The sequence below is a fragment of the Pteronotus mesoamericanus genome, unplaced genomic scaffold, assembly GCF_021234165.1.
Source record: "Pteronotus mesoamericanus isolate MK-2021 breed Mesoamerican mustached bat unplaced genomic scaffold, CSHL_Meso_final contig_78, whole genome shotgun sequence".
Classification (NCBI taxonomy): Eukaryota; Metazoa; Chordata; class Mammalia; order Chiroptera; family Mormoopidae; genus Pteronotus; species Pteronotus mesoamericanus.
The window spans coordinates 5,914,746-5,928,512 of record NW_026555258.1 but is presented as its reverse complement, the minus strand read 5'-3'; the positions used below and the strand labels follow the sequence as shown (position 1 = coordinate 5,928,512).

The 13,767-nt window shown below is 50.4% G+C and overlaps 1 protein-coding gene across 1 annotated transcript; it reads right to left on the bottom strand.

The window, feature by feature from the left end:
* Positions 1-4,318: 4,318 nt before the first annotated feature.
* Positions 4,319-13,712, bottom strand: TRUB2 (TruB pseudouridine synthase family member 2). Its single transcript, XM_054584309.1, has 8 exons — positions 13,561-13,712; positions 13,044-13,175; positions 11,587-11,661; positions 10,390-10,451; positions 9,247-9,328; positions 7,506-7,578; positions 6,834-6,970; positions 4,319-6,045 (listed from the first exon to the last, which is right to left on the bottom strand). The coding sequence occupies exons 1-8, from the start codon at positions 13,667-13,669 to the stop codon at positions 5,711-5,713; spliced, it is 1,005 nt and encodes a 334-aa protein (XP_054440284.1). The 5' UTR covers positions 13,670-13,712; the 3' UTR covers positions 4,319-5,710.
* Between the last annotated feature and the right edge of the window lie 55 nt (positions 13,713-13,767).

Genomic DNA, 13,767 nt, shown 5'->3' with positions numbered 1-13,767 from the left:
CTAGGCCAGAATCTTCCCTGACACAAGTCAGCCTTTAGCCGAGCCTGACTACTGTCCTTTTGCATCTAAGATAGCAGACCTCTGGAAGGTCAAGTTGACTTCCCTTCTGCTAAACCCCTCTGGCAAAACCACCTCACCAGAGCTAAAGCGACAAATCCCCTCATTGTTAGTTACTGTGTTAACCCTGTACTCACCTAGGTCAAGAAGTATGTGTCTATCATTTTACCTTTTCATCCAAACCCAGAGGTTCCCGCCTCCCTTGCTTTCTCCCACCCCTCTAATCTAGCCCATTTTACACGTCCTCTTTTTTTAAATTTATTTATTCTTTTAAGATTTTATTTTTTGAGAGTAGGGAAGGGAGGGAGAAAGAGGAGAGAAACATCGATATGCAAGAGAGACACATGGATTGTTTGCCTCTCACACGCCCCCAACTGGGGACCTAGTCCACAACCCAGGCATCCCTTACTGGGAGTTGAACCAGCAACCTTTCGGTTCACAGGCTGGCACTCAGTCCACTGAGCCACATCAGCCAGAGCTCACCTCCTCTTTTGATTGTAATGTATACACTTTTCCAGAGCTTTTTCTCAAGAGGTTTTGCTTCCCAGCAATTGTCTGTATGGCTCAGATAAGCTCATAAAAATTTGTGTAGGTTTGGACTTTTCTTAAGTTGATACCAGAGAGAAATATGAGGTCAAGAGTTTGTTTTTCTGCTTGGGGCTTTTAAGGGGTAAGATATACATAAAATTGACTCCTTTAACCATTTTTTAAAGGTATTTTTAAGAAAGATTTTTATTTCTTTATTTTTAGAGAGAGGAAGGGAAGGAAAAGGAAAACATTGATTGCCTGTCTCTCGCACATGTCCCAGCAGGGAACCTGGCCTGAAATCCTGGCCCATGATTCACCCAGGAACCAAACGCGTGGCCTTTCACTTTGCAGGATGATGCCCTACCAACTGAACCACTTTGGTCAGGGCACTTCTTTGATCATTTTATTTTTAAAAATTTTTTTATTTATTTTTTAGAGAGAGGGGAAGGGAAAGGGAAGGAGAAGGAGAGAAAAATCGATGTGCAGGAGAAACATCCATCAGTTGCCTCTCCCATGCCTCCAGCCAGGGACCAGGTCCACAACCCAGGCCTGTACCCTGACCTGGAATTGAACTGAGGACCTTCCACTTTGTAGGATGATGCCCAACCCACTGAGCCACGCCAGCCGGGAGTTAACCACATTTAAGTGTATGATTCAGTGATACTGAACACACTGTCAGGCAGTCATCACCACCGTCCATCTCTACAGGGCTTTTCATCTTGCAGAACTGAAACTCTGTCCCCACTTAACAGGAGCTGCCCTCTCCCCAGCCCCCACACCGCGCTTCTCCTCTCTGTCTCTATGGACTTGACTGCTGTAGGGACCTCCAATCAATGGTATCGCACAGTATTTGTTTCCCTGTGACTGGTTTATTTCATTTAGCATAATGTGTTCAAGGTTCATCCATGGTCCAGTGCCTGTCAAAGTGTCTTCCTTTTTAACGCTTTAATACTATTCCATCATGTGGACAGACCACATTTTGCTCATCCTTTCCATCTGTTGGTGAACACTTGTATTATTTCTGCCTTTTAGCTAATGCTGCTATGAACATGGGTATACACATGTCTGTTTGAGCCTTTGCTTTCAATTCTTTTTGGATATATATTCAGAAGTGGAATTGCTGGATCATATGGTCATTCTAAGTTTAATTCTTAAGGAAGGACCTGCCATGCTGTTTTCTGTTCATTTGCTTTTAAGATAAATTTAACGGCATGTGTGTATGTTGATGAAAATAATCAGGTAAAAAGGAGGTCATTGACAAAGGAGAAGAGAGGGGAGCATTGCCAGGTGAGACCTTGGGTCAGGAAAGAGGTGGGATCTCATGTGCAAGCAGAGGGCCGGCTGTGGGTAGCAGCCGCAAGTTTATCCTTCGTTACAGGAGAAAAGAGAGCTTATGGACCTGGATGCAGGGAGGCGAGGGAGTGCTGGAGGGAGCTCATGTAAGTCCTCTTCCAACTGCTTCTGGCTCCTCAGTGAAATGGGAGGCAACAATATATATCAAAGAAAGAAGAAATCTCTGGCTTTATTCATAATCACTAAAAACCGCAAGACTAGTGAACAAATGGTGGCATGTCCATGCTGTGTTATACTGTGCAGCGATAGAGAGGAATGAACTCCTGATCCCTCCATGGATGAATCTCAGTTGCCCAATGCTGAAAAAAAGAGTCTCCGAAGTTTATACACTGTTGTAACTTTTTTAGTAAAATCTTATTGTTGCCTTAATCAAGTCCCGTCCATTGTTTCTGTGCATCTAGGTTAACACACCTTTGAAATGCCTCTTTGCAGACCCCTCCCTTATTATGTGACCATCCTGAAGAAAGCAAATAATCTTAACTCTCCAGTAATCCAATCCCTCCTTTCCTTCTCCCACCTTCATTTAATCTTCCTTATGTTCCCTCCATAAATTCAAATGCAAAAAAGAAACTGCAAAAACTGTTACAGTCTGGAGCATTCGAGGTCTGCAGGACCCCCCCTTTACATTTAGTTGTCCTGTCTCTTCAGGCTCCCCTTGGCCGTGGCAGTTCCTCACACTTCACCGCATTTGACGACCTGGACAGTTTTGGGGAGCACGGCCCAGGCACTTCGTAGGACGCCCCACCACAGGAACCCGATGTTCTTCTCATGGTAAGACTGGGGTCACAGGTTATTGGGAGGAAGACCTCAGAGGTAAAGGGCCATTTCTTTTTTTTTTTTTTTTTTTTTTTTTTTTTTTAAGAACAAAACAGGTATATTTCTATTGGACTATCTGATACAGAGGATAGTGTGGTATGGATGGATAGTATGAATGACAAATAATACAAATATATTTTATTTGAAATAAACAAAAATGCTTACACAGCTCAACAGGTCACTTGGAAACAAACTCTTCCTTGACTATATTACTGAGCAAAAACAAAGCTGAAGCACGAACACCCTTCTTCTTTGACATGTATATGGAGACAGGTAGGAAGACACTACTTGGTTTTTAAAAAACTGACCTTCCCTTAAGGCCTGGTCATAGAAGTGTAAACAATGTAAATGAATCCACCATTTCAGTTGTCATATCATATCTATGTCACCTGTGTATTCTGAGATCACACATACACCTGCCAATATACCTGGGAAGGAAGGGTGGCTACATCACAGTTAAGTTCTTGGCAGGCAGGACTGAGGAAAAGTAATTTGGAACAAGTTTTACATCCTATTGAGAACAAATCACTAGTATTCCCTTAAATAACAGGTTACAATAGAAAGATACTGCCTGGAAGTTATCCTTTTCACTTTGGTTCATTTTTAGGTTTTGTTTGTGATTTACATAGCTGTTTGATTCATTTGCTTATAGTACAATCCTGCCACAATGTATTAAAGCATAAGATACCTATTATTTCTTCATCTGCATTTTTCAAGTCCCTCATATGTCAGCAGTTCTTGAATATTAAAAAATAATAATAAATGGGTAAAACTCTGCTAAAAATGCAGATGTCTACAACTATAACGGTACTAGATGGGAAAGAGACAATGAGAGAAGGAAGAAAAAGCAAACACGTTTCATGTGCAGGGAATGTGGTTCAAGTCTTTGGATTTAAAAACAACTTCCCCAGAGAAGCTGGCTATAATGGAATTTCCAGAAAACTTCCTTTCTCCAACAAAAGGACCTGAAAATAAAGGGCCATTTCTGTCACGTCACATCACAGCAAGAGTACCAACGAGCAACATGACTTATCACTGCTGATGTCCTTGGTCACCTGGCTGAGGTCACATTTGTCCATTTCCCAACTGACTTTTTGCCGGAGGAACGAGACGTGAGGCAGAGAAGACCTCAGCCTCTTCCTGTGGCAGCCCTTTGAGGTCAGCGTTCAGAGGAGCAGCCATAACAAGCAGGCAGCTCACACAGAGAGCAGGTCTCATGCGCCAGGCACCATGACAAGCACCTGACCATGGCTTCCTTTGTCCTCACAACCACCCCACGAGGTGGGGAGGTGGGCGAAATCGCTATTCTCATGTTAGGACGAGGGAGCTGAGCTACTGCAGCCTCTCAGCCCGGAGACCACGCTTGCTCAGCACGGCCCTGAGCTGCAGGCGACCCTGGCGTCAAGGGGAGGGAGCCCTGGTGACCGGGGCCCTCTCTCCCATGATGGCAGCAGGGACAAGACATGCAATGCTTTCCCTAAGGGCCCAAACCAGAGCCCTAGCCAAAGGCCACCTTGCTCCTTCAAGGTTAAGACCACCCATCCCCGCCCCGCCCCCCAAAAAAGCACACAGGGGCCAAGGTGTCCAAAGCCAAGAATAAAAAATTGGCAGGAAACATGGCTAAAAAAGTAGGAGCATTGATTTTCTTGATGGTATTAGATCCCTTTGGCCCTATATGTGCCAGTTCCTTAAGCAGTCCTTTACTAACAGATGGTAATTACATTCCCATTTATAACTATTACAATGCAACTATGAACATCCACATATCTATAGCTTTCTGCAACCTAAGCTAATAAATTCCTGACACTGTACCTGCTGAGTTATAAGGCAGTAATTTAAGTTTACATATATACTACCAAAAGTTCACAGTTGTATACTCCTACTATTATGGAACCGAATCCAGGACGGATTTGGGTTGTCTCCCAAAAGAATTCAGTTCAGGGACACCGGTAACAAGAATAAGATTTATTCAGCCCTACAGAGGGCGGAAATCTGGGGATCAGAACCAGAGAGTGGCACCTGCGTGCGAGGGCTCAGGCTTTCTATTGGAGTCGGAGGGAGGGAGTAGACTCTTCTATTTTGGTGTTTCTGTGACTACGGGGTGCTGATGAATGACCGTTGTTATTTTCTCCCTGCAGGTGCACCCTGGTCTTGTTCTTCCCCTTCTCTAAACCCTGTGAATAAGCTCAATTAAAGACAGTTGTTTATCTTGTGTTTCTTATGGGTCTCATGCTTGTAGCCAGCTTCTAGGTCCTCCCTCCCCCTCCCTTCCTGGACACCTGTGGTGTCCCAGACCAGGGTGACAGAAGCTCTGTGTTCTCTGGTCAGGGAGGGGAGGTTTGAACCATTTGCTCTTAAGTGTCCTTGGTTAGGGGAAATAAGGTTTGTGATTTATGTACGAGTAGGCTGTAAGTTGCTCAAATTGTTTGGCCTTGTTTAACTTCCTTGCCTCAGTTTCCCCAGCCCACCTGCCTGGGGATTTGCCTAGCTTCCTGCCATCCTGTCACACTGCCACCAGCACAGAGCTCCCATTTCTCCCGCCATCAACGCTGGGTGTTATCTTTTTACTGCTTTTTTCCAAAGGCAAGGAAAAGTCATCTCATGTTCACCTGGAGGTCTTTCATTATTAGAAAGGTTGAGCATCATTTCTGGCTCACTGGCCACTTGGTTACATTTTTACAAGCAATTCGTGTCCTTTGCCCAAATTTCTTGTCATTTTTTTCTTGTTTTATAACAACTCTTTATATATTATGGATATTAGTTCTTCATGAAACATCCTGCAAATACTTCCCAGTCTGGCGTTCGTTCACCGTCTTTTTCCTCCATTGCAGTTTTTTCCTTTTCAGTTGTGTCAGGTCTTCTTTCTTACAGCTTCAGAATTTCACGTCACATGCAGTAGAGATTCCTGACTCTTTCTGCATTGTCATCTGCTCTGGCTCAGGAACAACTCCTGTGTTTACCCACCCGCTGCCTCACCCAGGGTCCGGCCATTGAAGGCAGAGCCTGGTCCCTCACCGTCCCACTGCGGGCCTGCACCAGGTGGCTGCTGGGGGCCCAGCCCCAGGCTCAAGCTCTTCTCCAGCTCTGCTGCCACCCGGGGGCCTGCGGCCCGGATGGCATCCTGGATGCTGTGGAGGTCCCACTGGGTCCTCAGGAGGGCGTCGTCCAGGGTGAAGAAGCCGTCGCGTGTCCGCTGCACTCGGGTGCAGACAGCAGTGGTCTTCAACTCCAGGCCGATCTCATGCACCAGCCTCCGCAGGTGCTTCTGTGTCTCATGCATGCACTGGACCTCTGCCGGGGACATGTGGCGACAGATACTGAGGTCCGGAGCATAGCCTCTGGCGCTCACTGACCTAGATCCACACCGCTTAGTACCTCCGGGCTGTGAAATAACCTTAGCAGGACACCTTAGTTCTCTGGGGCTTTGCTATTCAAAGTGTAGCCTGAGAGCTGCCCTGTAGGTGCTGCGGGAAATCCTGCTAGACCTCCCAGCACCTCAGGCCCTACCCAGACCTGCTGAGTCCAAATCTGCCTTGTAAGACCCCCAGGTGATGTGTGGGCATGTTAAAGTCAAAGCATTACTCTTAAGACTTGGTTTGCTCATCTATAAAATGGGTGGTTGTGAGGAGTCTAAGGGATAATTTATACTATAAGGTGCTTAGCACGGGGAGAGTCTTGGTCATGCCCAAGAAATGGAGCCCTGACTGTATGACCAACCGAGAAGAAAGCAGTGGGAGGAGGCGGGGGGCTGGGTTGGGTGGGACGGGGGAGGTGAGGATGCTGTCTGATGGCCGACATCAACTTGAAGCACTGGGGGGCTCTGGAAGTGAGCCGCTAAATATAACCTGTGCTTGTTAAGTGCTGGCTTCAAAGGGTGACTTGGCAGGAGCTAGGATAACATTTGTTCTGCGTGCCGTAATCAGCCAAGTCCAGTACAGGGCCGGGAGGGAATTTGGCCCTGCTGCCTCGGCCGGCAGAGACCGGGGCTGGCATGTGCTGGCCTTTGCAAGGGTGTTCTGCTGAGACTCCCCAACCCCAGGCGTCCCATCTCCTTGCTCCAACTTCCCGGGGCAACTTACCCAAGAGGAACTCTGGAGGCGCAAAGTGGAGGCATCGGATGCCGGCTATCAGCATCGGGGACTTGCTCATGGGCCGGATCAAGCCTCTCACGGCCATCTCATAGGCCTCCTGGGTCTGCAGGTCCAGGCTGGAGTGCCTGGGGATCAGCAGGCAGGTCGAGTCGGCTGGCTGGCGTGCGGTGGGGAGCTGAGCTGACTGTTTACCCCGGCCCTGCCAACTCCCGAGAGATGCCTTTCCAGAAGCTCTTCATTCGCCCTCCCCCTCCCCTGCCCTTCCAGGGGCCGTTGCAGCGGCCGTTTTCTCTGCCCCTTCCAGTCTGTAAGTGCAGTCTGCCTCCTCTGCACACTCTCCCCGGCTTCAACAGCCACACACATGCTGACCGCTCTCGCTGCAGCTCTGTGCCATAACACCGCGGGTCCCTGGCTTTCCTCACCATACACTCCCTAGGAGGGCGGCTGATGTTTCCTTCCCCTCAGTTTCCCCAAGGGCTGGCCTAAGGCCTGACACAGAGGCACTTCTGTTCACTGTAGAAGGAATGAATGGTTCACGTCTGATTGCAGGCTCTGAAGAGATCCATGGCATCGACCCCCAGGTGGGCAGAGCCTAGGGGAGCCCTGTGGGCACCCCCTGGAGGGCCCTTTTCAGGGAGCTGTGGGCAGGGCCCCACTTACATCACCAGGGCCTTCTGATGGGAGCCTTGGATCAGCGCCAGGACTCGGTCCAGCTGCTCTCTGGTTACATGGTCTGAAAGTTTCAGAGGGTGGTCAGCACACAGGTGCCCGCGGAGGCTGGGCAGCAACTGACAAACTCCCTCCCCAAACCAGCCCCGTCCTTGGAATCTGAAGGGGATCCCAGAGCACCCTCTCATCCCAGGGGCCCCATGTGGGGATTGAGAGGCCTTTGAGAATCTTATGAAAGTTCAGGCCGCTCTTCTCAGAAAGATACACATGAACTCAGGACTTTAAGGACATTTTCAATGGGCTCACAGACTCCACATTAAAAAAGTTTTCATCTGAAAATGAAGCTCTAAGACATAATGTGGCTTTTGCCTAATATTCTGAGCCAGACCTCCTGAGCCCCAGTCTATGGTATTTTGTGCCAGGAACCCTGGGAGGGCGGGTACCATCTGTCCAAGTGCAGAAACAGGTGGCCAAGTGGGAGTTGCTCTGCCTGCTGGTCCCATCGCTTGACTGTGGGGCAGGCAGCAGCGAAGCCTGGGGACACTCTCAAACTCCGCTGACAGGCTGAGCCTGCTGTCCGGCTGGGGCAGGTGCCAGCTTATGGCCCAAGGGTTGGGAGCAGGTGCGGCAGCCAAAGCCTTGCCCACGCGGAAGGGCCCAGCCCCCTCACCCCACCGCCTGGCTTCCTCCCTGCTGCTGTCTTACCTGGAGTGCACCTGCCGCTGCCCACCCCTCATTTCCTGCAACTCAAACGCTGCCTCCTCCAGCGCCCCCGGAGCACACTGCTCTGTCCCCCTGGCTTCTGCCGCTCAGCACCCGGGCCCCTTTCCCACCATTTAATTTTCTCTAGTTTTTACATTATTTTTAAATTATGCAATTGACAGATGAATGTTCTTTGAAGAAATTCAGGTCAGCACCAACAAGTATCTCCCCTTCTCCGAATTCTGGCTTCCACCCTCCCAGAACTATCTACTTGGTGGTTGTCTTCGCGTGTTTTGGATGCTGACACACACACCTACACATACACACACACACTGTTGCCTTGCCGTGTTTGTCATCTTCTCCAGATGTACAGCTGTGTCCCTCTCCTTGCGAAACTCTGAGGTCACTGGGACTGGGGACCCCATCTGATTTACCGTATGTCTTTCCAGTGCCTGGGACGCAGCTGGTGCCCAAAACCATGTGTCAAATAAACACATGCAATACACTTTATGGAACACGTTAGAACAGGGGGAGAGTGAGACGTGAAGAATGGCCCTCCCGGCCCGTCTCTCGTCACTCATCTCCCATCCGTATGTCTGTCTGTCCATCCATCCATCCACCTGCCCCATCTACCGAGCACCTCCCACCGCCCAGGCCCTGAGCAGTGTGTGATCTCAGGTGTCAAATTACAGTCTCTACTCTCATGGGTGAGTCTGGTCAGAAAGTGGATGTTAAATAATCACTAATTGTTAGTTGATGACTATTCTGAAGAGCCCACCCAGTCTAAGTCCAGGGGCTAGAGAAGCTTCCCCGGGGAGGTGATATTTAAGCCAGGTGACAAGGCACAGGGGAGCACAGAGCATTCCTGGAAGACAGAACACTGTGTCCAAAGCCCCCAGTAGCCAGCGCAAGCCTGGTGTGTCTAAGGGTAACTGGAGTGGGGCGGGCTGCGGGAGGAAGCCAGGGAAAGCAAACGCAGGGGCAGGCACAGCGGCGCCTGCCCCCGCCCTGGGCTCCCGTGGGCTCTCACCGTACGTCGTCTTTTCCACCAGCCGTCCATCCTCACAGAAGTCATCTGTGGCTTTGCCCAAGAGGCCGCGAACCGTGTAATCCTGCGAGGACAGGGATGGGAGGGTCTGGCTGTGTCCCTGCTTCAAGCCTCAGCGCTGGGGAAGGAGGTGCTGGACTGAGGCTAGAGTGGGGGGCTCTCAGGCTTTCCCTCAGGGAGCTGAGGCGCTCAGCCCCCGCCCGGCTGCCCCACTACCCCCCTGGGGCAGGGCACTGGACCTTCCTATGACAGTCAGGACTGGCAGCCTGCAAAGGGCGCTGACGGACATACTGCGACCACCCCATGCCTACCAACTCTGCACCCCAGGCAAACCCGACGGTTTATCGTGCCGGGCCCCTCTGAGCATGCCCCGTCGGCTTCTCTCCACCCAAGTATGATCTATGTCTCTGCCACAAATCAGATGGCGACAGAGATGACAACGGTGATACTGATGGAGCATTTACCATGCGCCAATGACTGCACTATGTCACACGCAGTCACTAATTTAATCTTCAAAGTGAGCCTATACCAAGGAGGTGCTATTATCATTTCTATTTAAGAGATGAGGAAATGGAGGCGCACATATGTTAAGTAATCCGCCCAGGAACCCACAGCCGGCAGAGGTAGAAGCTGGTTTTGGCTCCGGAATTTGTGTTCTTAACCATTAAAAACACAGGCCCTCTAACGTGACCCCCCAGCCCCAGACTGAACAGTGACATGTACTCTGTCTTGGGGAGAGAATGACGTGGTGTCATGATCAGGCTCTGGTGTCGGAAAGATCCAGGTTCAAATTCCAGCTCTGTCCCTTTCAGGCTATGTGACCCTGGGCGAGCGACATCCTCTGAGTTCTCTCGCCTGCAAAATGCGTTGACAACAGACCCTACTTTGCAAGGAAGTTGTAAGATGTCCATGAGGGAGGCCACGTACAGTCCTGGGCATAACGCAGTCGGCGCACAGTAACGCCAGCCGTCACTATTCCGTTATTGTTACATGTCCTGTAGGACAATGCTTTCTGATGGCCTAGGTGGTCCCAAGGGCCTTCTCTCAGCTTCAGAATACTGCCAGTGACTCCCAGGGGAAGGGCCAGAGGATAAGCAAGCTGTCCCCAGGCCCCCGTCCCCATACCTTGGTGAGGTGAGCGTTGTACATGTCGGTAAGAAGGCTGCGTCCATGTCCCACGCCGAGCACTGAAAGACACCCGGGCTGACCTTACACCTGGCCCCCGCTTCCCATTCCCCTGAGACCCCCAACTCCCATGCCTGCCACCAGGCTATTCCCGCCTCCAGCGCTGCTGAAGCCAGCAAGGGGGCAAGGAAAGCTTCTACAGGGAGCAAGCGAGCCCCACTGGGTATACATGAAAATGCAGCTTTCTGGGCCCCACCCACATGCACTCACTCTGACTTGCAGTAAAGAGGGGACGAGGATGCCTAGCGAGCCCTTCAGGGGCTTCTGATGCACTTGGAAGTAAGAGCCCATTGGCCCAGTCACACAGACCTGTACTTAACTCGGGTGGCTCTAAGCACGTCCTTCATCCTCCTGGGGGCTGAGGCTCCCCATCGGTAATCAGGGGATTAAAATACTGTCTGACCCCTGTAGCGCCGTAAAGACGGAGACAATGCACGAGGGGAGTCAGCACAGAGGAAGGGCCACAGAAACGAGCACTGTGGCCACTCACTCCTGCCTTCCCCTGGCTCTGTTTGTCTCTCTGGCTGCAGGAGAGAATGACCCCCCCCCCCTTCACTCCTAGAGAGGGAGGCGGCATGAGGTCATGTCTGCCTGCCAGCGCTCCAGGAAGCAAGACACGGGAGCTCTGGCTGTCGCATTCGGAGGATGTGGACACCACCTGACCCTGGGCACACAGATGGCTCATGACTCAGGGCTTTGTGTGTCCAGCTCCAGCGACACCCAGATCCTGGCTAGTGAGGCCAGAGGCACATGCTTGGCCACCCCATGCAAACAAAGATGGCTTCCCCTCTCTGGACCCAGGCATTCACTAGCATGGGACTCATGACAAGCCAGCTAAGCTTGTGGATCCTCACTTTCCTCATCCACAAAATCATACAATATCTACCGAGTACGTTTACCATGGTGAATACATACGCACAAATGGCTCTGTACCACATCACATGCAAGGGTTACTCGATAAAGACGGGTTGCTGTGACTTCCCCACTTCTACCAGCTGATCAGACTTGGGGCAGGAATCAGGGGAGGAGAGCAGTGGTGGGAAGCGGCTGTCAAGCTGAACGTGGGCTGGGCTCCTGCACATCCCCGATCCCCCGCAGCATGCAGCACTGCGCGCCCAGGCCCACCGCATCACCTACCAAGCACCCCAGACGCCCGGACATCCAGCCGGTGTCCCACGCCAACCTTCAGGCTGGTGAATGCTGGTCCGCACACTAGAAAGAAGCAAATGAGGCGGCCTTCCTCAACAGACAAGGATGGCTCTGGGCTGTGTGGTGACTCACTCCTAGAGCCTCGCGGAGAGCAGACCAGGATCAGGTTGGACTTGCAGGCTTCTCCACCATGGAATCTGGGGCCTAGAACTGTTTTTTCAGTTCCCTGGGCCCAGGGAAAGGGCACCCTAAGACGCCTGTTACTTTACCTCTCACCATTCCCTCAATGGGCATAACAATAGGAATCAGCATTGTAGGGGCTGGGCAAAACAAAGGGAATCAACGATGGAAATCAAGATTGTAGGGCTCCCTGTCCAGCTCCTGCCCGCGAGCCCTGGCCACTCTCCTGCTGAGGAGATGGAGGCTCTGGGCTCCCTAAGGCAGAGCCTGGTTCTGTCTGTTCACAGCTCTACCCGCAGAACCTAGAACTCACTAGCTGCTGAGAGAGTAACTACTTTAAGAATGAAGGAATCATCCAAATAGATACATTAAAATATGTGTAGGGGTTTTTTGGGTATACCGAGAAAGCTGTTAAAAAAAATGGAGTGAATGCAGGAATACACCACAAACATTTACACCTCTGTAGATGAAAAGGAATCTTGGGAGAAGGAATGGGATGGTAAGGAGCCTATTGGATCCAGACTATGTTACTTAATGTCAACACCAACCCTCAGTTTCCTCATTTGTGAAGTGAGAATAGGATTCGCTTCACAAGATTGTGATGAAGATTCAAGGAGGTGGTGTTTGGAAAAAGCTTAGTGAAGTACCCAGGACAAAGTAGATCGTTAATACATCATCCTTGTTATTGTTATACTGTAGAGTCACTGAATGTCACTGTTGAAGGGGTTTAAAGGTTTTCGGTCAAGCCCCTTGGTCCTCTGATAGCCTCCTGACTTTACTTCCTTAGGACTTCTACCTAAGAGTCTCAATTCCCACCTGAAGTCCCAGAAGAGTAGAGGGATCAGCAAACGACAGTCCGCAGGCAAAATCCTCAAGCCTATTTTTGTAATGGCCCATAAGTTAATTTTTCCCCCCTTTTTTGATGGTTAAAAAAAATTTAAGTAAATACTATCTTGTGATATATGAAAATTATATGAAACTCAAAAAATTATTCAAATCTCAGTGTCCATAAAGTCTTATTGAAACACACCAGGCTCATTGCTTTTACACCTTGCAGACAGCTGCTCTGCACTACAATGGCAGAACTGAGCCTGCAAAGCCTCAAGTATTTACTACCTGGAAAATCTGCATATTCCTTGTCAAATACTTCATCTCCACTGTGGCCCTTCAAAGGTCTGGGTCAGGAGTTTGAGCACAGATGGGGACACTCTCTGGGTAGACTTCCTGGGAAGTGACACCCAAGCCCCTGCCTCTATGTGCCTTACCCAGCGGGTGGTTGGTGAGGGTGGGCACACTGGTGGCTGTGAGGCTCAGCTCCTTCTCTTCGCTGCCTTCCACCCGGCCCAGCAGGAAGCGGACACGCTGTTCAGGGGCACGAGGCTTCCCAGCATTGAGACCTGAGCATACACAGGTAAAGGGCATCTTGTCAATTTTGTTCGATCACCTTGGGAAGGAGGACCAGGGAAGTACGGAGATGCAGGAGACAGAAAAGGGCCCGCGGTTCAGCGAACGCAATAGCAAGTAGTTAGGAAGCAACAGACTTGAGTTCACATTCTGACTCTATTCTTTATTAATTGCTTATGACAACAGACAATACTGAGTCTATTTACGCTTTTGAACACAAAAAGAAGTGAGGAGTAACAAAATACACAATACATGAATAGGAAAGCGCTCTGCCCAGGCGACTAGGTCACATGGCTTTATTTTGCTAGAGGATTCGAGGCGGAAATGGACTCCGGGAAGAACTGGAGGGCAACCATGGATCTGGCTACAGCCACTCACCCTTCAAAAGCTGCAGCTCCACGGTATCCCGCAGGTGCTTCCAGTGTAGCCCCGGGGGCTTGTAGGCCGCAAAGACCCCGTTCAACCGCGCCAAGCTGGCGGACCCCATGACTGAAGCCGGCGGTCCGGGCTCGCGGCGAAGCTGGACGGACGGAAGTGTCGTACGGTCCCTCACCCAAATATAGTCCTCCCCACGGGCGCCGTCCA